Below are 25,654 nucleotides of genomic sequence, written 5' to 3'. Positions count from 1 at the left end.
GAATACCACAGAAGTGCTGTGCCCCTCTCAGTAAATTATATCAAGGGGTACACAGTGTCAATGTGTCTTATTACTGGTGATGTTAACCCTAGTCACTGGAATAAGGTGATGTCTGCCCACTCTTTCCACTGGCAAGTTACTATTTTTCTTTTGTAATTAATAAATATATTTGGGTGCAGACTACTTTGGTATTACGAATTATTCTATTTCTGTCAAACTTTTGCCCACTAATGTTAGCATCCATTGGTAGATCTTGCCTGCCTCAGTTATTATTGCAGTGTTTGCCTAATGGTGATTTTCTATTTCCCTCATTCCTTTGATGTTTATTAGTTGGAATTCTACTGTAAAGAAAATGCCATTCTCTTTAAGTGACAGGCAGCTGAGTATCCTGTGAAGCAGCTGAATTTAGATGAAAGAGCATGGACTTCAGAGTCAAACTGGCTTCTGTGAGAATCCAGACTATTCAACTTATGGGGCTGCATATTCGGTAAGTTGATTCTATCATCATCACCATCATCATCATCAAATTAATGCTTACCTGCTATAAAACAACTCTTTAGCTTGGTTTAGAATAGTTATAGCAATAAAAGTCAGAAGACTTTCTTTCTGCCTTGGCTTCTCCCACAAAGAGACTGGAGCGAGACCACTCTTCTTCCTAACCTGAACCCATCAATACCCTATGGACCCTATTTTCCTTTTCTTTTTTTTTTTTTTTCCTATACATCATTTCTCATCCCCACCCCAAATCCCCATGTTGATCATACACAACATTTCTAAAACATTTCCAAACCATTTCCTAGCCAGCAGGGTTAGGTGTAACCAGGAATCAACAGATATGGCAACCTGTCCCCAACCCACCCACCAAAGTGCCGTAACAATTATTTTGAGACTTGTCTTCGATTGTGCTTTGCAATTTAAATAGCACTAATCCTAACTATATAACAAGTACTCCTCCACATTTCAGGATTGCAAATTGTACTACTTACACTGTGATATTTGCCTTCACAATATAGAGTTAAGGTCTTTTAACCCACTATCAATTGAAAAAGGAGGTCTGCTTAAAAATGAAATACATTCTGCTTTACACAAGCATTTTTTCCTACTACAAGTTTGGAAGGAAGACAGGTTTTACTAGTTGCCTAATAACCATAACCTTACTTTATTTTTTCGTACATTTTGAGGATAAGGGAAGTTATAAAGGGGTAAATTTCACATCAAGATCTATCTATCCATTCTAGTTTAAAATTTTAAAAATTATTTCTATTTTTAATCAATTATATTCTAGATTTTCCCATGTAATGAAATAATGAAATAATGAGACGCTTCCAACCTACATCTGGAGCAAGGAAAAGGGGTGTTGTGTTTGGTAATTCCCTATTCAGCAGTTTGTCAATCTAAACTTTATTCACCAGCCATATTTTTTTAAACTTTTTCAAATATATTATGTAAAAACATACATTTATTTGAACGACCTCTCTCTGTCTTGGCTACTACTGCAAATAGGCTTTCCTCTCCAAATCAAACTGATAAAAAGTGAATTAAAAAGCCCTGGTCACTGCAATATTCAATAAACTTTGTATTATAGTCAACTGTTCAGATACAGTGGTTAGCGGAATCTAGCTGTGCTTCTTAGTCATGATGTGTTGCCATCAGCGTGAGCTTCATTGCAAGCACCTTATTACTAATTGTACCAAAAGTACCAAAGTTTAAGAATGAGTTGCGGCAGGGTGCAGTGGCTCACACCTGTAATCCGAGCACTTTGGGAGGCCGAAGTGGGCAGATCACCTGAGGTCAGGAGTTCGAGACCAGCCTGACTAACACGGAGAAATACTGTCTCTACTAAAGATATAAAATTAGCCGGGCCTGGTGGCATGTATGCCTGTAATCCCAGCTACTCAGGAAGCTGAGGCAGGAGGCAGGAAATCACTTGAACCCAGGAGGCGGAGCTTGCGGTGAGCCGAGATTGTGCCACTGCACTCCAGCCTGGACAACAAGAGCAAAACACTGTCTCACAAAAAATTAAATAAATAAATAATAAAATAAAATAAAATAATGAGTTGCTTTTTAAAATAAATTGAGGTAGATTTTAAGTTAAACCTTAATTAATATGATTTGGATTCAAATTATACTTTCTGGAAGGGAAGATGAATGGTAAAATTATAACTAGAACCAAGATAAACCTGTAAAACCTATAACCTTTCTGATTTTTTTTTAACAATGAAAATGATGAAAATGATGCTGTATGGGAGCATCACCCTGTGACCATCATCTTCTATGTCATTTCAGCATTGGAGAGGGGTACTGGACCTTCTATGCTTATACTATAAAATTATACAACACCTGTGTATTTACTTATAGAAACTCAACTATATGCACTTGGCTATAGGGGTAGCTTAGATTATTGATAAAAAGCATTTAATCTCCTGCCCAACATGGAGGAAGCATACTTCTCAGCCCCTTTCACACTGGGGATGGCCATATTATTTGCTTTCACTTCATAGTAAGCAAGGTATATATACAACCCCACTCCTTGTGTTTAAGTTTAAAGATATTACTTGATTTGACCAGTGAGATGTTAGCAGGTATGATGCTTGAAGTGTTCTTGCACACTTGGGCTTCCCTCTTGAGCCTCTGTCATTGCCATGAGAAACTGCTGCCCCCTCAGCCTGGGTCCTAGAATAGACATACGTGGAATAGACCTGAGTTTAACCTGTAACAAGGAGTCCAAGCTCATGAGAACCTGCAGCTTGAAACAGTACTGCCTAGCTGAGCCCAGCCTAGATCAGCCTCACCACCGCCAATCTGCAGAAACATGAGTGAGAATAAATGATAACTGTTACAAATCATTGAGTTTCGGTGTGGTTTTCCGTAAAGCAATAGCTGGTTAATAGAGTAATTTTAAAAAGAAAGAAACAGTAATATAAAGAGTGCTTGATGAGTGAGCACCTGCAGTGAGTATGAGCCAGGACTCCTGAATTTAGTGTTCCTTAATAGGTCTTCATTCCTACGTGCATCTCCCAGTGTGAGAGTCAAACCCTGAGTGAGATTTTGGTGTTTAAAGAGAAATATTTTTCCTACAAATGGCTCCCAACATGAAAGTCATATGTGTAGACACCAAATCACATATGCTATATGAATAATCATAATAAAGATTTTCAAGAGTAATGTTGATTTCTTGCATAATTTTTATATAATGCAGTGCATTATATAACCCTATAAAACGTGCAACTCCACCATTTGTATCTTGAAGAACCGTATATAAAAACACTTTGGGGAACCAGTAAACAGCTAAGGAAAAAATATGTTTTCACTTTTTGTGTGTGTGGATAACTGTTTATGACTGAAGTATTTCAGGAAAGGAAGAAGATCTTAAAGGAGGAATTCTTGGCAGCCAAGTCTCCACACTGTGCCAGTACAATAATAGCAATGATCATTGTTTTAAAGCCACTTAAAATTTATACAATGCACAAGAATACATTTAATCCTCACTGTAATTCTGTGAGCAATAAGTATTGTTATCCTTATTTAATTTATTTTACAAACAAGAAAACCGAAGTTCAGAAAGGTTGAAGATTCTGTCTTTATGACACCACTGAAACTGGTACAGGAACTGGGACTCAAACCCAGGTTTTCTGATTCAAATCCTATGTTCTTTCATACAAAAACAACTGCTATACAGCACAGATTAGAAAGTCAAGGGTCTTCATAGTTTGAAGCACCAGATGAATTAAAAGGTTACAAATAAAAAGCCTTATTAGACTAGAAGTTCTCAGGCAATAGCATTTCAAACTTCTCCAAGTGGAAATGAAAAACACATGGAGTCAGAGTCTCAATGGCAGAAATAAAAGCTGCAACCTAAAAACAAACAAACAGAAAACAGGAAAAGACATTTCCAGTGAAGCTGCTTTTCGCCAGGATAACTCTGTTTTATGTTCCATGGTGAAGAGAATAGACAGAGCAGGACATTTTTTGTGATGATTAATGGTTCCCCATAGAAACTCTGACTTACCTCATCTAGTGTAATAATTATAGTTGTTCATATGACTCTTTATGCTATTATGTCTTTTCCTCCCAACACTGGCACAGAATTTAACTCCTCCAGAAAGTTCTCCTTGATTAATCACACATGCTACCCAGCCTCCAGCCCTGACAAATCTTCTTACACCTATTTATACAAAATTTTCATATAGGAAGACATACTTTTCCATAGTATACTTAAATTGCCTATATGTGTATAGGTGGGTACCATCCCTTTAGTATACCTGGAATCATGCAATTTTGATACAGGAATCATATCAGCTCAATGACCTGGGTGTTCAGTTAGCATTCAGCAGCAAACTGGGGAACACGTGATTAATAAATAGGATGATTTCAGAACCTGGAAGATGAAAGCAAACTTTTAGGTTACCTGTACTTGCAAGAGACCGCCACTGGGCAGCTGACTTTTTCAATGTTTTCCTTTTAAACTTTTAATTTAAGCAGCGGTGACAAACACATGAAACACAACAAAGTCATTTCTCAAACAAACTCTTAGCCATGTAAGAACAAAGAGGTGGACAATGAAATCAGAAGGCAACTCGTTTAACACAGGTAAAAGAAAATGCTTTTTTTTTTTTTGTCCACTGCATAATTAACTTATAAATTTGCTGTGCAGGAAATTGTTGAAGCAAGTAATGTGATAAGATATTGTTAAGGGTCTGATTAGGAATATTCTGTTTCTGCACATCTTGGGCGGGGGAATGAGAAGGGCCACTTACCTTTGGTTAGTGAATCACCATCTGTGGCCAGAAGTTCCTGTCTTGGACTCAACATTTCAAACTGAAGTTCAACACTGACAAGGAGGGGTTGGGGTTACCATGTTAGAAAACTTCACAGGTTGCAAAACCCAGAAAGTGACTCCGTGGATGAGGCTGGGGCCATTGATTGTGCTGCTATTTCTTGACATAGAGTTCTGCAGTGCAATGGAAATCTAAAAGTCATTCTTCAGAAACATGTCAGTGAGGAAGAACCAGGTGGAATTTCCCTCTTCGGTCCATGTCAATTTTTCTTAGACTATGAAAAGTGCAACTCTGAATATCAGGTGACAGCCCTGAAGAGTCGCTTCCTTTTTCTAGCCCTGAACCAAACAAAGCCAAAGGTTTTTGTCGCCTCCTAATCATTAGCAATCCTTGGCATATGGCTGAGCGTGTACAGGTTTCTGGGCAGTTTTCCTTAAGGTTAATTGCATTCTCTTTGTCATGTCCTCAGAATGAGCAAACCATTTTCATTCCACTTCTATTTCTAATGGGAATAATGACAGGTGCACATTTCCAGATACGACACGTGGAGACACATGGAGAGGAACCTGCTGCAAATTGCTGGAAACCACCCTGCCCTCATTAGTCAGCTCCCTCTTCTGTTCCTACTCAAGCGTGGAAACTGCAAGTGGCCACACAGATGCCAGAGCTTGGGTGAGTAGAGAAGCTGGTAGTGGTGCAGGAAGCAGAGAAACAGAAAACCTTCTCCTCCCCAAATCCAGACTTCAGAGTGACCTCTGGGAAGGTCAGCCAACATGGGCTGAAAATGAAATGGATATGCATATGGATATGTGTGTGCACATTTACAGTCATAGTTACCTGACTTATTCCACCAAATGCTTGAAGCAACTTAATAAAATACGGTCCATGCCCCCAAGGAGTCTACATCCTGACTAGATCCAGAAAAAGATCTCTAAGTGATAGTATCCCTGCTATGCGGGATGCCACAGAGTGAGTGTGGCAGGAGCATAACTGATCCCTGTAGGGTTTTAAAGGAGAGAGGCAGCATCCCAGAGGGCAAAGAAGGCTTCATTCATGGAGAAAGCAACTGAGCTGGGCAGAGCACAGACAGACTTTGCACTGGAGGCCAGAGCAAAGGGAACTCTAAGTGGAAGAAGAAATGGCACAAACGAAGGGAGGAAGGAAAAGGACAAGATGGTTTGGAGAGAGGTCAGTAATACAGTTTGGTTAGAGCACAGAGCTATCTCTAGTAGCAGCAAGTAGTAAGAGGCCAGTGTGAACAGACAGTGGGTTTTGGAACAAGACTGGGTTTAAATCTTGCCCACTGCATTGTTCTGTAACAGATGCTGTCAATGCTCATATGCCCTCGGGTTATCGGCACAGTTCTAGAAAACTGACAGCTTCCTCGCCTCTGCCTATGGGTATATCCTGGCTGACAGCCTGTGTTTGGCTTGTGGCAGGGCAGGTGGACTTGCTGGGGAGTTAACATCTCAAGAACAAGTCTCAAGCAAGGAGGGATAGGAATCGGTGGAAAACTAGTCCAGCTCCTTGGTCTACTGTGCGGAGCTCTGTTCTGCAGGCTCTCAGAGGGTTTGCAGCTGTGCTGAGCCCGAACTGCTCACAGTGGTGACTCACTCACCACATTACTGACCCTCTACCCTGACTCCTCCGTGGGCTTCCTGGCACCCAAGTCTTCATCTCTGTGGTCTGATTTTGGAAAACTCCAAACTAAGACACTCTTTAATGCTCAGTTTGCTCATCTGTCAAACGTGGATAATAATGCCCACCTGAATAACTGTTGTGGGATAAGATAATGGATATAAAGAACCTAGCAAAGTGCCTGACATAGTAAGTGCTTCACAAATATTGGCTATTCAATAAATGTTAGAGATCCCTGCATTCTGGGCTGTTTGATAGTGGGAACTGCCAAAAGACTTTAAGTAATGGAGTGTTTTGAGGAGACTACCGTGGCCTTCCTTAGAGGTCCCTGGCCTTCTTTGGAGAAACTTAGTCTTGAATGGAGGACCCTGGCTTTCCTTGTATATCCCTAGTCTTCACTATAGAATTCTGGCCTTTATTGTAGGATACCTGATATCCATTTCTCCACACATTCCAAGCCCATGAGAGGTTTACATGTTTCTGCCACGTGACTGGTTCTGGCCAATGGTTGTGAGTAGAAGTTAGTGTGTCCTTTCTTGAACAGAACATCTGTCAGTGTGAGATCCTTCTGTCCGCTTTCCTCCTTTATCAGAAACTGACAAAATTCTAAGTAGTGGAGCTTGGGTCACTGAGTAAAGATGCTTCAGAGATCGGCCTCTTATAATCTACCATGGCAGTGCAGCATGAACCACAAGTAACCTTTGTTTCAAGCCATTGAGGTTTGTGGCTGCTTGTTGCTGCAGTACAATATACCCTACCCTGACTAATACAGATGGGTAGGAATCAGAAAGACTGAAAGTAAGTTAGTTAGGAGTCTATTACAGGTTTCAAGTAAAAAGAATCTGAAATAAGACCCGGAAACTGAAATGTGTGTTGGGAAAAAGAAAGAGTAATTGCCAAGGAAGAAGAATTAGCAGGTAGAGAAGGAGAGGAAAGGAATTAAAGATGACTCCAGGACACAAGCTTAGCAAACTGAAAGGAAGATGGTATCATAAGAGAAAGAGGCAAGAGTAGAAGAAAAGGTGTGTCAGGGAGACTCGTTTGCTATGAGACCTGAGTTTAAAGAGGTTCTGCTTCATACCACCAAAGGAAGCCTTCCTATTCCCACTCCCCCAAAAGGGCAGGAATTGGGGGATTAATAAGGAGATGAGCCACAAAGGGTTTCTCTAAGGTTACCGTTATAAAAGCATGTGGTGATCACAGACCCAGTTATAGAACATAAAGGTGGGGTAGCTTCTACTTGGGGCTTCTACCTTATAATACAGTGCTTTCTCTACCACTCAAAACCAACCCAATACTGAAGAAACAACACACATCTGGTCTACGGAGCCAGAGGAGCAGTTGCTCAACAATTTGGTTAATTTAATATTGTCTAGACAACTGAAATATGTAACTTGTTAAAGAAAAAACAAATATTTGTAATCTTCTCCTTTCTTATAGTCTGAGAGCGTTTTACCGCAAGAAAATTCGCATTTAGGCTGTCCTAAGCTTCATTATGCAACTGAACAATACCACTTCTCTCTGATAATGGGTAAGAGCCCTATATTTTCTCAGCTTATGAACCAAAGCGTGAGGAACTCAAAACTCCACTCTTAAACCTTAAAAGTGAACTATTCAGTCAAACTCTTGGCTATTATAAAGTTTTATGAAATCATTTAGTTTTTCTAGTTAAAGTACAATTGGGAAAGGAGGGCCTTCTATGTGATCAGAAGGCTAATAATAATATGCATAATAGATCATATCACAGTGGAGACCCTGTCTTTCCTGGCAATATGTTTTTTCCATTTTCCAGTTTTGAAACTGACCATCTTTCTTTCATAACCCCAAAAGTTACAGTTATTTTACTAATTATATTGAAAGTGCTAGAAGATGTCATGAAAATTGGATAATACAATAAAACAGCCTTACCACATATTGAAGCCCTTTTATCTTTAACAGTTTTTTAAAATCTGCAGACCATCTAACCTGTGCAGTGAATTTTCATTTATATAAAACTGCTGCATTAATAAAAATCTATATTAAGAAATTACACTGAAAAAGCAGTTCATAATGTACCTTTCAGCTTTATAATTAGTTCTGTAATCTTTAATCAGATGATTTAGATCTAATATAGTTAAATTACAAACTAAGTAATTTCTGTTTCCAACAGGAATCATTATATCTTTGGAATTTTCCAAAGCGTTAATGAGTTTTAGAGAAATCATTGTATTTCTCACTCACTATGTTCCCAGAAGTTCGCACAATACTTGGCATATGGTACTTAAATAAACAATTGCTAAATGAATACACAGATATGTAAACATTAATAAGTGATTAGCAAAATCACATTGATTTGTCATTGCCCCCACTTAGGGCATAAAAGATACTCATTTCCACATCTCAGCTTAGAACATGGATCAATTTCTTTCTGACTGGTTGGGAGTTCATTCCAACCAGATGGTACCTCTACCTTACCAGTCATTAAATAGAAATATGCTTGTCTTGGCCAGGTGCACTGGCTCACACCTGCAATCCCAGTACTTTGGGAGGCCGAGGTGGGCAGATCACTTGAGGCCAGGAGTTTGAGACCAGCCTGAGCAACATGGCGAAGCCCCATCTGTACAAAAAATACAAAAATTAGCTAGGCATGGTGGTGCACACCTGTGGTCCCAGCTACTCGGGAGGCGGAGGTGGAAGGACTGCTTGAGTCCAGGAGGCAGAGGTTGCAGTGAGCCAAGATTGTGCCACTGTACTCCAGGCTGGGCAACAGAGAGAGACCTCATCTCAAAAGCAACTGAAAAAAAAGGAGGTCTGCATTGAACCTACTGCCAACTAGGCTCTGTGCTAGGCACATATATGCCTTAACCCCTAGTAGCATTATATGCCATAAACCATAAAACCCCCAAAGGTAAATGATTTATTCCCATTTTACAAATGAAAGAAAAAAACTGAAGCTCAGAAAGATTATGGAAACTGACCAAGGTCACAAATCTAGGAGGTAGGATTGTAAAGTACATCTATCTGAGTTTAAGATCTGTTACCTAAGACTAATCACATTGTCAGCAATAGTGATCCTGGGAGATACGAATTTTGTAAACCAAAGTGCCATACAAATACAAAGCTATTGTTATCATAATCTCTCAATTTCCTGTATTTCTATCATTGCCCTCATAGACTCTCTTGTCTGAAGTTGATGAATACCATTGAATATATCAGTCAAGTACTTTACTTTATCAGGGTCCTGTGGTAGGCTCTGGCCAGGCCTGCTGTGTTCAATCTCCTCTCAGTCTGTTTAGATTGGACATGACTGCCTGAGTATATTCACACATTGGTCACCATCTCATAGGTGCAAAACTGCTTTTCGGGAGTGATGTCTACTCATTATTTTATAATCTGTGTAAAGTATAGCAAGATGGTGCTGATGGCAAAGTATCCCAAACTCAGATATTCAATCCAGAGATATAGCTTCCTAATGGCAATATATCTACAAAAGGTAAGTTGGCTGGAGCTTCAAGGTGACAAGGCTAAGGATGATATATGCTTGGTAAACTACCTAGGGCTTTCCATGCCCCGACAAAACCTCATTCCTGGCGGGAAGTCTACCATGCCACTAAGTCAAGCATTTTTTTCCTCAAGGAGCTGGATAACTTGGGAAGGTGTGCTCACCTCTTACTTCCCCTAGGCTGATACCTCCTGATACATTTTGCTGAGAACCTATCATGTGTGCTCATTGGAATAGACTGTAAGATGTAAAAGATGTGTGTGTCACAGTATTCACTTGGGTCATGTCTCCAACCCTCCTTCTGTAGAGCAACTTCAGCCTGGAAAAGCAGAAATAAGAAGCAGCCAAAAAAAAAGACTCTAGCCCAGCCTGCCTTGGTTCTAACCCTGACTGTTGCTTAACCTCTTTCTGGCTCAGTCAAGAAACTTGAGCACTGCAAGATGATCATGCAGAATACCCACTTCAAAAGGATGTTAAGGGGAATAAAAGTGTTCTTGTTTCTAAGTGCTTGAAATGCAGCTGGCATATAGTTAAGCTATACAAATGTTTACTATTTTTTCAAAATGCTGAGTTTACTGATCACTCTAATTTTTACATATGTGTGTCATTACAGAAGATTCAGGCTTTAGCGATGACTCTAGTCATCGCTGACTCCAGCGATGACTCTGGTCTTTCGCTGGAAAGAGTTTCATCAGTTGGAACTAAATCATAGTGAGCAAAAGAAAGTCTACCTAAGTGATATAGTTTGGCTGTGTGTCCCCACCCAAATCTCATCTCGAACTGTAATTCCCATGAGTTGTGGGAGGGAGGTGATTGGATCATGGGGGCAGGTGCCCCCATGCTGTTTTGGTGATAATGAGTGAGTCCCCAAGAGATATGATGGTTTTATAAGGGGCTCTTCCCCCTTCACTTTCTCTTCTCTTTCCTGCTGCCTTTTGAAGCAGGTGCCTGCTTCGCCTTCTGCCATGATTGTGTTTCCTGAGGCCTCCCCAGCCATGCAGAACAGTGAGTCAATTAAACCTCTTTTCTTTATAAATTACTTAGTCTCTGGCAGTTCTTTATAGCAGTGTGAGAATGAACTAATAAGTTCTTTCTGAGTAGAAGTTACTTCCTGAGTAGACCAATGGCCTCCACTCCCTCTGTCAAACATATGACACTGACCCTGAAGGTAGCTTGGGCTGGCTGGGGATGCACTCTGTATGGCTCTGGTGCATCATCCCCCAGCCCACTTCCACCCTCCCCGCAAATGTGGAGTAGTGTGTAGAGTGCACAGTTACCATGAGGCCACTGTGATAGTCCTGGTCACTGTTTTGATCACATGACTTTTTATTTTGTAAATGAATGAAATACAAGTACAACAAGAAAAAGTTCCTGTAAACACTAAGGTGATTGCTTTAGAATAACTCCAAAAGGTGATTCGGAAACACAACTGCTGTGACTCTAAAAGATGGGGAAATCGAGAAGCATTCTGCACTTTGATCATGCACTGGGGCTGCAGTTTGTGCTTGAAGAATTACCAAGAGCTCCAACTGGTGGGCTCTCATTTTTTTTAAAAAAGTTTCCATTGCTATTTTGAACTGAAAAAATATATAATAAAATCTACGTGAAAATCATCCCCTGAACTTCTACAATCAACTAACAAATCCAAATTGGACTGGACAAGAGCGTTTCTACTGTAATTATATGAAAATAGTTGCTCTTGATAACAATTGAGTCTTGTTTTTTCTTGATAACAGAGCTATTGTCACTACTTTAAAATATGAACAGAATGGGGTATGGATCAGGTCTATAAAGCTTTCTACATAGTGTTTATGTATTTTGAATATACATAGTTATTACTGCCTATTATCTACATCAAAATGGAGAGTTTATTTGGTGACGTCTTTATCTTCTCAAGATTATTTACAATTAAAGTGACTGCAGCTACTGCTGAAGCTAACTCCACTGCACTTTCTTTAGCTGCAGCATACATTTCAACCATTACAACAACCCAGTCTTTGCTGGTGCTTGAGAATTGAATCAATCTATTTGCCAGGAAGAAAGAGAATTTCGGCAGGAAAAGAGAATGTTCACAATGTCAGTGATGAATGAGGAGACAACAGAGTAGGCACACAAAAGAAAGGTGCAGGCCAGCCAGGCGAGGTGACTCACACCTGTAATCCTAGTACTTTGGGAGGTCGAGGCGGGCGGATCACGAGGTCAGGAGATGGAGCCCATCCTGGCTAATACAGTGAAACCCCGTCTCTACTAAAAATACGAAAAAATTAGCCCGGCGTGGTGGTGGGCTCCTGTAGTCCCAGCTACTCGGGAGGCTGAGGCAAGAGAATGGTGTGAACCCGGGAGGCGGCGCTTGCAGTGAGCCGAGATCATGCCACTGCACTCCAGCCTGGGCGACAGGGAGAGACTCTTTCTCGGGAAAAAAAAAAAAAGAAAGAAAGAAAGAAAGCAGCAGGCCTGCTGGAGCGCCCTATCTGAAGGCTCGGGGTTCCAGCACTCTAAAGCAGGGTTCAGCAAACCACAGCCCACGGACCACATTTGGCCCTCACCCTGTATCCATAAATAAAGTTTTATTGAAAAGCAATCATGCACATTTATTTGCCTATCACCTGTGGCTGCTTTTGCTCTACAATGGCGGAGCTGAGTAGTTGCAAGAAAGACCCCATAAATAGAAATAAAAGCGAATAAAATATGTATTGTCTGACCTGTTACACAGAAAGTTTGTTAACCCTGGCTCTAAAGGATCCATTCTATACAAGACAGAACTCTATTATAAGGTATGACTGTAACTGTGTTTTTAAAAAGTTTTCTGGAACCTTGCCACAGTAGATTAATTCCTCAAGGTTATCCCAACAATGAGAGGCAAGCCAAGTGATTAACTAAGCCACTGACACTGTCCTATGACACAAATTTCTCCTCTATTTCCCCTTCAGTAGCGCCTCACTTTGGAGTCGGCTGAGAAGATCATTCCAGACGGGAGTTTTGACACTGTACAAATGCACTGTCTTCACATCTACGCTGACACCCCACCTTTTACCTGCAGGTGTCTGTGGCTTACAAGTTGGTGCCTCTTACAGACCCTGTAGTTTGGAGCTTATGAAGAGCTGAGAAGGTAGGTTTGGCTGTGACTAGAGAGCAAGGACAACCTCTCCACAGGTCATTTGTTTCTGCAGGCATGGAACCATCTTACAAATCTGGGCTCAGGGTTCATTGCCTCTAAATGTAGAAGCAAAGGCTAAATTCAAAAGGCAAGAACTACTTAATGAAAACAGAAGCTCCACTACATATGTGTTTCTTCTACCTACCCCACGGAGTCAGAGAGGTGGTGGATCTAGCAGAGACAGCTCTAGACCAGGGGTCAGAAGACTTGGGTCCTCATCCTGATTCGACCACTAACTAGCTGCATGAACTCAGACAAGTGACCTGTCTGCCCTAGACCAGGCAGGGTTGAACAGTTACCCCTAAAGTCCCTTCTAATGCTAAAATGCGAAGACTGTACCATGCCAGCCTTAGGAGGCTATGCTGTTACTACCAGTGCCTGGCACATAGCAGGCACTATATAAATGTTAATTATCGTAATCATTATGTAAAGGCACAAAGCATGCCTTTAAATGTAAACATGGATTCTTCTCCACTACAACAATGAATGATCTAGAAGCAAATTACAACAACAGGGTGTAACCATAAGCAATGAAGACTGTAACTCCTACTGGTCTTCTTGTCAGCACAAATGAATAAAGTTTTTTTTCCCCCCACATTAGTTGTTGGAGGTGGTTCTTGTACCCAAATCCCAAGCCCTTCCAGAATATCTCCAATTGGAGAACTGGTCATTCAATCAAAGGCTGTAGATTGTACTGTGATGTAGATTTTTTTCTTCCCCATTGAAAATCCCAGGCCAGGCATGGTGGCTAACACCTATAATCCCAGCACTTTGAGAGGCCTAGGTGGGCAGATCACTTGAGCTCTGGGCAACATAGTGAGACCTCGTCTCTACTAAAAATTCAAAAACAGTTAGCCTGGTGTGGTGATACATGTCTGTAGTCCCAGTTATTCAGGGGGCTGAGGTGGGAGGATCACTTGAGTCTGAGAGGCCGAGGCTGCAGTGAGCCCTGATTGCACCACTGAACTCAACCTGGGTGACAGAAGAAGACCCTGTCTCATAAATTTAAAAAAAAAAAAAAAAAAAAAAAAAAAAAAAACTCAGTGCAGGTTGGGAATGAGAACTGGGATTCAGGATTTTGAAGTTACCTAATATATTTTGCCTTCTTTCCATGATTATATACAGTGTATAAACCTGGTAGGAGGAGGAAACAGTTGTCTATCAAAATGGTAAATGGCATTCAGTCTTAAGTTTCTAAATGAAGTTAGCAGTTATGGGTATAGCCAAAATGTGAGTGCTTGCCATATCCTCTGGGACCTCACCATTTCCAGCTACCAGGATCTGCAACTTTTTGCCTGAGAGTTTTCTCAGAAGCCACAGAAACTGCTCTGCCTATTAGCCTGGGAGTGCCAGGGAATTAACACCTACCTTCCCACAGCCCTCCCCGCAGTGACTGATAGCACTGATATCAATACCCCAGCTTCACCCCTCAGGTGGGGTAACTGAGCTGCTTGTTCTATACCATGTTCTAGAGTTTCTCCCATGAATTTAGGTTCTAATTATACACATGTAAACTGCTTGATAAGAAAACCTTCATTGACTCCTTGTCTCACTTTTCCCTCCCCTTACTTGTTTTGTTTTCACCGTTCAAATAAACTATGTTCATTCAAATCTTTGTCTTAAGTTCTGTTTCTGGGAAATCCAAACTAAGACAATGGAGGTGACCTAATTAATTCTAAATTTTTAACTTGACTAATAATCATTTTCACCTCTACTAATCAGTAAAATAGGAAGTATGAGATGCTGACAGCCAAGAAATCAGAAGAGTCTAAAACATATTGAGACCGTAAAAATCAGCAAAAAGCTAAACCTAAACAGAAGTGGAAAAGAATCCAAGCTTACAGTGATCTTTCCCTTTAGGTAAAACTCACTAAAGTAGTATGAGGTTAGTTTGGGTTCATGATGACTCTCAGGAGATGAAGAATTCTCTTCCCTTTATTTCATATGAGTCCAGAAACCTTTGGATTCTTAGAATTATTTTTCCAGTTAGATTATTTGTATTAGAATAAGTAGAACAATAAAATAACTTTATCTTCTTTAGCAGCTACAGTGTATCAAGCACAGTCAATTTACTGTTGGCCAATCTTACAGAATCTGCAAGTCTTGTGTAGTAAACCCATTTTACTGGGGGAAGGTGGTAAATCCTGTGGAAGGTTAATTTTCTGGCCCCATTTCACCGAGCTAGTAATGATAGAGTCCAGATTCAAATACCTATCAGTCCTCTTCCAAATGTCATGCTCAATTTCCCCCTGTGCCACTTCCACAAAAGACATATGGCTATTACCATCAGGCACAAGAGGCATTGAGACTGAGAAAACATAATATGACACATTACTGTAAGTATTATATGATTAGAGTTTGCAGATTTAGCAAACAGAAACACAGAATGTCCAGTTAAATTTGAACTTCAGATAAATAATGATTTCTTTTCTCGTATAAATATGTCCCATGCAATATTTTGGATAGCTCTACATTAAAAATTATTTGTTTGATCCAATGATTTTTTAATAAAATTATTTGTTGTTTATCTGAAATTCACATTCGGCTGGACATCCTGTATTTTATCTGGCAACACTAGATATGATGCTTAGCTTATCTCTTTATTTAGTTCATACTTTAATCAAAACTTAGCATAATATGTGTAACAGGACTAAGTTTTTAAAAATATTTGTGGTAAGAGAACCTAAGTAGATCTACCCTCATAACAGATTCAGTATAAAATACGATGTTGCTGACTCTAGGCACAAGGTTGTGTAAGGGATCTCTAGAACTTATTCGTAGAATTTCTACTGAGTCCTGGATACCACTGCAATCATTTCGCAACACCACACAGCTATCCCTATGTCAGTCTTAATATCCCCTTATCCAAGTGCTCAGATTCGGGCCCAGGGGACTAGTGCATCCTCAAAGAGCACGGTTTCTCTCACACTATAGTTACTGCATGAATTTACAGCAGGCATCCTTCCGCTAGACCAGACCTAATTCTCAGAGAGTTCTGAATGCAAACTAAACACAAATCAAAACCTTATGCTTAAGCCTAAGGAGGAAAATATAAATAGGTATATATTACAAAGCAGTAGTACCAAAGGTATCAATTAGGATCCCGGCAGGAAGAGGAATGTACTTAATCAAAGAAAGATTTCAGTTAGAAAACTACTTACAGAGGTGTGAGCAGCTTTAAGGAACAACTAGAGACACTGATGCACCCAGAGACCCAGCACCAATAAGACATTGTTACTACCCAGGGCCAAGAGTGCAATGGGGAGTAATGTTGTCATGGAGCCTGCCAGAGTTGGAAGCCGTGGAGGGCCAGGAGCTGTATGTAGTTGTAGAGAGACATGGCTGTGAGCAGTGAAGTTGTACCAAAGGAGAGGGGAATTGGGGGGAAGGGGGGAAAAGAAACAAATTCCCTCCCCTGCTTTCCTTGGATCTCCTTCAGGTGCCTCCCATTGGCTGAACCCAAAGAAGCCAGGGGGCAAAAGAGTAGGTGACACAGCTGGTGAGGTCAGGCCCCACAGAACACTGAGCAGGGCAGAGAAGAGCTGACAGTAACTGTGGAGTGAAAAGCAGGGCAATCATAGCAAACCCACCAGTATGTGGGTGCACAGCAGAACATGCCAGAAACTCACTATGGGTAAAGATTTGTAGTCATTTATGTCTTCAAACTGGTAGTTTCTTTTGTTGGTAGTTCATATTTTTCCATCATCCTTTTGTTATAAAAATATTCAAGCATACAGAAAAGAAAAATAATTTTCAAGTGAATATGTGTATATGCACCACCTGGTAGAATCTATACTGGCTTTATCGTATATCTATCCAACAATCTGTCCCTTTCTTCATCATCAGTATATCTTGCTTTATTAGCTTCTTTAAAATTTTTGTTAGTTGAAAGATCAAATTGTGCGTATTTATTGTGTACAACATGATATTTTAAAGTATGCATACATTGTGGAATGGTTAAATCTAGCTAATCAACAAATGCATTACTTCACATAGTTATCACTTTGTTAGGCCCACTTAACATCTACTCTTACCATTTTTCAATAATACAATATATCATCATTAACTATACTCAGCAAGCTGTATAATAGATCTCTTGAACTTATTCCATCTAACTGTAGTTACATATCCTTTAGTCAACATTACCCTAACTCCCTTCCCCACTAACCACCCAGCCTCTGGTTACCACCATTCTAATCTCTAGTGCTATGAAATCAACTTTTTTCAACTTTTTTCATCTATGTTGTTGCAAATAACATGATTTCCTTCTTTTTATTATGGCTGAATAATATCTCATTGTGGATATGCACCACATTTTCCTTATCTGTTGATGAACTCTTAGGTTGATGCCATATCTTGGCTAGTGAGACTAGTGCTGCAATAAACATGGGAGTGCAGATATCTCTTCAAGGTACTGATTTCATTTCCTTTTGATGTATGCCCATTAGTGGGATTGTTGGATCATATGGTAGTTTTTTGTTTTTTTTGTTTTTTTTTTTTTGAGACGGAGCCTGGCTCTGTTGCCCAGGCTGGAGTGCAGTGGCCGGATCTCAGCTCACTGCAAGCTCCGCCTCCTGGGTTCACGCCATTCTCCTGCCTCAGCCTCCCAAGTAGCTGGGACTACAGGCGCCCGCCACCTCGCCCGGCTAGTTTTTGTATTTTTTTTTAGTAGAGACAGGGTTTCACCGTGTTAGCCAGGATGGTCTCGATCTCCTGACCTCATGATTTGCCCGTCTCGGCCTCCCAAAGTGCTGGGATTACATATAGTAGTTCTATTAATTTTTAGATAAACCTCCATACTGCTTTCCATAATGGCTGTTCTAATTTACATTCCTACCAATAGTGTATAAAAATTCTCTTTTCTCCACATCCTCACCAACACTTGTTATCTTTTGCCTTTTTGATAACATCCATTCTAACTGGGGTAATATGATATCTCATTGTAATTTTGATTTGCATTTCTCTGGTGATTAGTGATATTATTGAGCATTTTTTCATATTCCTGTTGGCCATTTGTATGTCTTCTTTTGAGAAATGTCTATTCAGATCTTTTGCCTACTTTTTAATTGTGTTATTTGTTTTCTCACTATTGAATTGTTTTAGTTCCTTATATATTTTTGATATTAACCCCTTATCAGATATATAGTTTGCAAATATTTTCTCCTATTCTGTAGTTTGTCTCTTCACTCTGTTGAATGATTGTTCCCTTTGACGTGCAGAAACTTTGTTTGATGGATTCCATATGTCTTTTTCTTTTTGTTGCCTGTGCTTTAACCCAAAAATTATATCCAAAAAAGTCATTGACTAGAGGCCAGGCACGGTGGCTCACACCTGTAATCCCAGCACTTTTGGAAGCCAAGCCAGGTGGATCATTTTAGGTCAGAGTTTGAGACCAGCCTGGCCAACATGGTGAAACCCCGTCTCTACTAAAAATACAAAAATTAGCTGGGTGTGGTGGTACACACCTGTAATCCCAGCTACTCGGGAGGCTGAGGCAGGAGAATTGCTTGAAACAGGAGGTGGAGGTTGCAGTGAGCTGAGTTCATGCCAGTGCACTCCAGCCTGGGTGACAGAAAAAAAAAAAAATCATTGACCAGATCAATGTTATAGAGCTCTTTGCCTATGTTTTCTTCTAGTAATTTAATAGTTTTGGGTCTTAGCTTTAAGTCTTTAATCCAGTTTGAGTTGATTTTTGTATATCATGAGAGAGAAGGGTTTAATTTCATTCTTCTGCATGTGGATGTCCAATTTTCCTGGCATATTTATTGAATACACTATCCTTTTCCCAAAGAGTGTTCTTACCACTTGTGTCAAAAATCAGCTGGCTATAAATGTGTGGATTTACTTTTGGACTCTCTATTCTGTTCCATTGGTCTATGTGTCTGTTTTTATGCCACTACCAGGCTGTTTTCATTACTATAGCTTTTTAGTGTATTTTGAAGTCAGGTAGTGTGATGCCTCCAGCTTTGTTCTTTTTGTTCAAGATTGCTTTGGTTATTTGGGGCCTTTTGTGGTTCCATACAAATTATAGGATTTTTTTCTATTTCTATGAAGAATGTCATTGGTATTTTGATAGGAATTGTAGTGAATCTGTAGATTGCTTTGGGTATTATGGACATTTTAACAATATTCTTTCTTCTAATCTGTGCATATTGGATATCTTTCCATTAATTTGTGTCTTCTTCAATTTCTTTCATAAATATTTTATAGTTTTTCAGTGTAGAGATCCGTCACCTCTTTGCTTAAATGTATTCCTCAGTATTTCAATTTTGGTATCTATTATACACAAGATTGTCTTCTTGACTGTTTTTCAGAGAGTTTGCTAGAAATGCTACTGATTTTGCATGTTAATTTTGTATCCAGCAACTTTACTGATTTTTTTTTTATCAGTTCTAACAGTTTTTTGGTGGCATCTACAGTCTTCTCTATACATAAGATCATGTCATCTGCAAAGAGGGACAGTTTGACTTCTTCTTTCCAATTTAGAGCGTTTTATTTCTTTATCTTGCCTAATCGCTCTGGCTAGAACTTCTAGTACAATGTTGAATAAGAAAAATGAACATCCTTATCTCATTCCAGATCTTAGAAAAAAAGCTTTCAACTTTTCCATGTTCAGTATATTGGCTGTGGGTTTGTCATATACAGTCTCTATTATGTTAAGGTACATTCCATCTATACCTAATTTGTTGAGACTTTTTATCGTGAAGGAATGTTGAATTTCATCAAATGCCTTTCCTGCATTTGTTGAGATGATCATATAGTGTTTGTCCTTCATTCTGTTAATGTGAAGTATCACATTTATTGATTTGTATATGTTGAACCATCCTTGCATCCCTGGGATGAATCCTACTTGATCATGGTGAATGATTTTTTAATACACTGTTGAATTTGGTTTGTTAATTTTTTTGTTGAAGATTTCTGTATTCAAGTTTGCTGGGTATATTGGCCTGTAGTTTTCTTTCTTGTTACATCCTTATCTGATTTTTGGTATCAGGGTACTGCTAGCCTTGAAGAATGAGTTTGGAAGTATTCCCTCTTCTTAAATTCTTTTAGAGGAGTTTGAGAAAAATAAGTATTAGTTCTCCTTTAAATGTATGGTAGAATTCACTAGTGACACCATCAGGTCCTGTGCTTTTCTTTGATGGGAGACTTTTCATTACTGATTCAATCTCCTTACTCATTGTTAGTATGCTCAGATTTTCTATTTCTTTATAATTCAGTCTTGATAGGTTGTGTGTGTCCAAACATTTATCCATTTCTTCTATATTATCCAGTTTGTCGGTGTATAATTATTTATAGGAGTCTCTTGTGATCTTTGTGTTTCTGTGGTATCGCAGTAATACATCCTTTTTCATCCTGATTTTTATTTACTTACTCTTCTCTTTGTTTTCCATCTAGCTAAAAGTTTGTCAATTCTATTTGTCTTTTTTAAAAATCAACTCTTTGTTTTGTTGATCTTTTTATTGTTTTCCTGGTTTATATTTCATTTATTTCTGATCTGGTCTTTATTATTCTCTTCTACTAATTTTGAGTTTAGTTTATTTTCTTGTTCTTCTAGTTCCTTGAGGTACAATGTTAGGTTATTTAATTGATATCTTTCTTCCTTTTTTATTAGGCATTTATTGCTAAAATATTCCCTCTTAGAATTGCTTTTCCTTTATCCCATAGGCTTTGATATGTTGTAATTCTATTTTCATTTTTCTCAAGAAATTTTTTAATTTATCTGATTGGTTTGGCTCTGCGTCCCTACCCAAATCTCATCTTGTTGCTTCCGTAATTCCCATGTGTTGTGGGAGGGACCCAGTGGGAGATAATTGAATCATGGGGACAGGTCTTTCCCATGTTGTTCTCTTGATAGTGAGTAAGTCTCATAAGATCTGATGGTTTTAAAAAGGGGAGTTTCCCTGCACAAGCTCTTTTTGCCTGCCGCCATTCATGTAATACATGACTTGCTCCTCCTTGCCTTCCCCCATGATTATGAGACTTCCCCAGTCATGTGGAACTGTAAGTTTATTAAATATTTTTCTTCCCAGTCTCAGGTATGTCTTTATCAGCAGCGAGAAAATGGACTAATTAATTATCTTTTAATTTTTTCATTGACCCATTGGTTGTTCAGGAGCAAGTTGTTTAATTTCCATGTATTTGTGGTTTTCCCAATGTTCCTCCTGCTATTGATGTCTAGTTTTATGCCATGTGGTCTGAAAGATACTTAATATAATTTCAATCCTCTTAAATTTGTTAAGACTTGGTTTGTGGCCTAATATATAATGTATCCTGAAGAATGTTCCATGTGCAGTTGAGAAAAGTGTGTATTCTGCAACTGTTAGATAGAATGTTCCGTATGTGTTTGTTAGGTTCAGTTGGTCTGGAATGCAGTTTAAATCCAGTATTTCTTTTCTGATTTTCTGTCTGCCCATTGATGAAAGTGGGGGATCAATATCCCTTACTATTCATATTGCTGTATTGCAATCTATCTCTCCCTTCAGTTCATATATATTTGCTTTATATATTTATGTACTCTGATGTTGGTTATATATATATTTACAACTGTTATGTCCTCTTGCTGAACTGAGTCTTTTATCATTATATACTGACCTTTTTTGTCTCTTTTTATAGTTTTTGACTTAAAGTCTATTTTATCTGATATAAGTATAGTTACTACTGTTTCCTTTTGGTTTCCATTTCCACAGAATATCTTTTTACATGCATTCACTTTCAGCCTACATTTGTCTTTACAAGTAAAGTGAGCCTCTTATAGGTGGTGTATAGATGGGTCTTCTTTTTCAAGCCACTCTATGTCTTCTAATTGGAGAATTTGATCAATTTATATTGAAAGTAACTATTGATAGGTACACACTTATTACCCCTATTTTAAAATTGTTTTCTAGTAGATCTTTTCATTCTTTCTTACCATATTTCTTTCTGGTTAAGCAGTTTTCCCTGGTAGTATTTTTGATTCCTTGTCTTTTGCTTTTAGTGTGTATATTATAGGTTTTGCTCTGTGGTTACCATGAGCCTTACAGAAAACATCTTATAATTATAACAGGTTATTTTAAGCTAATAACAACTTAACTTTCATTGGGGGGGAAAAAAAAAACCTCTACACTTTAGCTCCACTCCCCCTCCACATTTTGAATGTTTGATGTCACAGTTTACATTTTTATGTTGCATATCCCTTAACAAATGATTGTAGTTATTATTATTAACAGTTTGTCTTTTAACCTTAATACTAAGGATGTAAGTGATTTATATACCACCATTACAGTATTAGAGTATTCTGAATTTGACTGTGTACTTACTTTTACCATTCAGTTTTATACTTTCAGATTTTTTGTATTACTCATTGGTACCCTTTTCTTTCAGCCTGAGGAACTACCTTTAGCACTTCCTGTAAGACAGGTCTGGTGGTGATAAATTTCCTCAGCTTTTGTTTGTCTGGGAAAGTCTTTATCTATCCTTCATTTCTGAAGGATAGCTTTGTTGAGTACAGTATTCTCAGCTGGCAGTTTTTGTCCTTCAAAACTGAATATATCATCCCACCCTCTCTTGGCCTGTAAGTTTTTTCCGGAGAAGTCTGCTGCTAGGCATATTGGAAATCCCTTATATGTTATTTGCTTCTTTTCTCTTGCTGCTTTCAGGATCCTCTCTTTGGCTTTGATCTTTGACAGTTTGATTGTAATATGTCCTGAGACAGCCTTATTTGTATTTAATCTGATTAGAGACCTTTGGCATTCCTGTAATTTGATATTTATATCTTTCTTCACGTTTGAAAAGTTTTCTGCTATTATTCCTTTAAATAAGCTTTCTACCCCTTTGTCTTTCTTCTACTCCCTCTTGAATGCCAATGACTCAAACATTTGCTCTTTTGATGCTATCCCACAAATCCTTTAAGCTTTCTTCATTCTTTTTTCATTTTTTCTTTTTAATCCTCACTGTATATTTTCAAATATCTTCAAGTTCACAGATTGTTTCTTCTGTTTAATCAACTTTGCTGTTGATATACTTTTCATTTTGTTCATTGTATTTTTCAGTTACAATATTTGATTTTTAAAAATATTTCTCTATTCAATTTCTCATTCTGGTCATTTATTCTTTTCTTCATTTCATTAACTGTTTCTCCGCATTTTATTGAAGTTCATTGAACTTCCTTAAAACAGCTACTTTGAGTTTTTTTTTCAGGACGTTCATGGTGCTCCATTTCTTCAGGGCTAGTCACTGGTGCCTTATTTTATTCATCTGATGATGTCATGTTTCCCTAATTGTTCTTGATCATTTTGGTCATGTGTCAATGTCTACACATTGATGAAGCAGATACTTATTCCAGTGTTCACAGTCTAGCTTTGTCTAAGAATGTCCTTCAATAGTAAGCCTATCTAGAGATTTTGGGCAGGTTGTCAGGGTGTGGTCCCCAAGACTCTGACTACTGCACACATTGCAGTGCAAGGGGGCCCTCTAAGCCCAAGTCTGTCACAGCTAGCACAGTGCCAAGCTGAAGTCCCATGGCTGCTAAAGCTGTCACAGCACGGGGCTAGAATCTCATGGCTGCTGAGACTGCTGCAGTGCTGAGGTGTAACCCAAAGCCCATGGTCACTGAAGCTAGTACACCACTGGGGCATGCCCAAAACTCGCAGCTTCTGAGGCCTTCCTGACACTAGGGATTATTTGGAGTCCAAAGCCTCTGTAGTTAGCCAGCAGTGATGCAGACCAGAACCTGAGTCCATCTTGCAGGGGCTATGTGTTCCCATCTGGTGTTGGGATAGGTCTAGGGGCCATGTCTGTGGGTATCAGCCTGACATCAGGCTGCGTAGGACTTTCCAGTGCTGGATTTTACTGTGGTGGGCCCAGTATTGGAGTGCAAAGCAAAGTCCTATGCTTATTTCTCTTTCTTTCTCTCAAGTGTATGGTATGTCTCTCCATGCTGTGCTGCCTATTGCTGGGGAAGCGGTGACATGGGTAATGTATAACTGTCCTTCCTACCTTTTTCAATGTGTCTTTTCTTATTGTTATGCTATAACTAGGTACAGTGATCTCCAACCTGGTTTCTCTAGCTCTTGGGAAGCATTTTCATGCGTGGATAGTTATTCAAATACATGTTTATGCAGGGGAATGATTGCTGGAGAGTCCTATTCCACCATCTTACACCATTCTCCTCTTCTAAATCTTATTTTTTTTAATGTATTTCAAAGTAAATTTCAGATGTTGGTACACCTATCACTAATACTTCACCAATTCAAAACAATTTACTTAGTTTATTTTTAACTGCTATTGTAATGCAGGTTACTTTTAGGTTATACACGACACAGACACACACACATACACACACACCCCCGTCTCAAAATGTCAACTGATGAATGTTTCGGTCAATTGGTTGCTTTCAATAGGACTTACCAGGAGCATTCATTTTTATCAGGCATGTTGGTTCTTAAAAAACAAAGAATGAAAAATCCTTTGCAAACACTCTAGCTTTTGGCTGCTTTGCTTTCAAAGGAATACGGAATTGATCTTCATAAAGCAAGCCAGGGTCAGTATAATAAAATTGAAGAAGAATGTTGAAGAACTGGAGTACTGTTTTACTTATGACTTCATAGTCAGATCTCATTATGGTAGATTGGACTAGCTTTATCCCTTCTCCTGCAACTTGGCCTTTTCAATCATACCTCCCATGCCATTCCCACACAAGCCTCTCTTTCCTTTGGTTTTAAAGACAAATGGGGGAAGGAGAATTGTTGAACATTGGACTATTTTAATCCCTCCCCACCTACTACTTTTCAATGTATGAGTAAACGGTATTGCTTTTGCTTCTTAGCCTCCAAAGACATGATAAAGCAAGTCTGAGGTAGCCCCATGCATTACTTCAAGCTCTACCTGTTCTCTAGGTATTGAAGATGAGATATTTCACAGCACAGACTCAATCAGAGTCTCCTTAAAACCCCACTATTCCAATAGCTTTTGGCAGCAGGTAGGTGGGATTTAAATTATATATTGCTTCAGAGTGACTCTCTGGGGCATTCACTTCTCTGAATCATACTGAAATGTGGGTTTTCAAATGTCTGCATATGTTGTGCAAATATGTTGGCACATGGAAGTGACATTTTTTCTGTATGAAATGAATTCAGAAGCTGGGAGTAGGATCAAATTAATCACACAATGTGAAAACGTATTTTCCCCAAATGAAGCCATTGTTTTCCATTCCATAACTGTCTGTGAAGGGCCAACCATATGTAAGATAATCCATTAGGCAATGAAGAGGATACAAAAGTAGAGAAGTCATGGTGCTTTTCTTGACCAAGTTACATATCTAACAGACGACATGAGTCAGGTATACAGATAATATAATATAAAGTAGAAAGGGAGAAGAGAGGAATGGCTTCTGGCTGGAAGAGTACACAAAGACTTCATAGAACTGGAGGTAACTGGGACATGCTTTGAAGCGTGTGTTTCCTTGGGTAGAGACAAGGGAAGGATATTCCAAGGGGTCAGATCAACATGTGGACAACGTTCGGCATTGGGAAAGTGAAGAGGAGGTCTTTGGAATGGCAAATAATCTATCCTGGTTGGAATACAGGCATATGTTCAGTGAAAAGACAGGAAAATGAGTTG

The 25,654-nt window shown here is 39.1% G+C and overlaps 1 protein-coding gene across 4 annotated transcripts in view; it reads right to left on the bottom strand.

The window, feature by feature from the left end:
- EGFLAM (EGF like, fibronectin type III and laminin G domains) overlaps positions 1-25,654 on the bottom strand; it is a 198,078-nt gene that overhangs the window by 159,103 nt on the left and 13,321 nt on the right. The window contains exon 1 of one of the 4 annotated variants that reach the window (XM_031666119.1): positions 4,263-8,967. The exons of the other annotated variants lie outside the window; for them this stretch is intronic. Within the exon in view, the coding sequence (XP_031521979.1) occupies positions 4,263-4,272 (10 nt within the window). The 5' untranslated portion in view covers positions 4,273-8,967. Of the gene's footprint in view, positions 1-4,262; positions 8,968-25,654 lie in introns of those variants that run through there. 4 annotated transcript variants of the gene reach the window in all.

The sequence above is a fragment of the Papio anubis genome, chromosome 5, assembly GCF_008728515.1.
Source record: "Papio anubis isolate 15944 chromosome 5, Panubis1.0, whole genome shotgun sequence".
NCBI lineage: Eukaryota > Metazoa > Chordata > Mammalia > Primates > Cercopithecidae > Papio > Papio anubis.
This window is presented reverse-complemented; position numbering and strand designations above follow the sequence as displayed.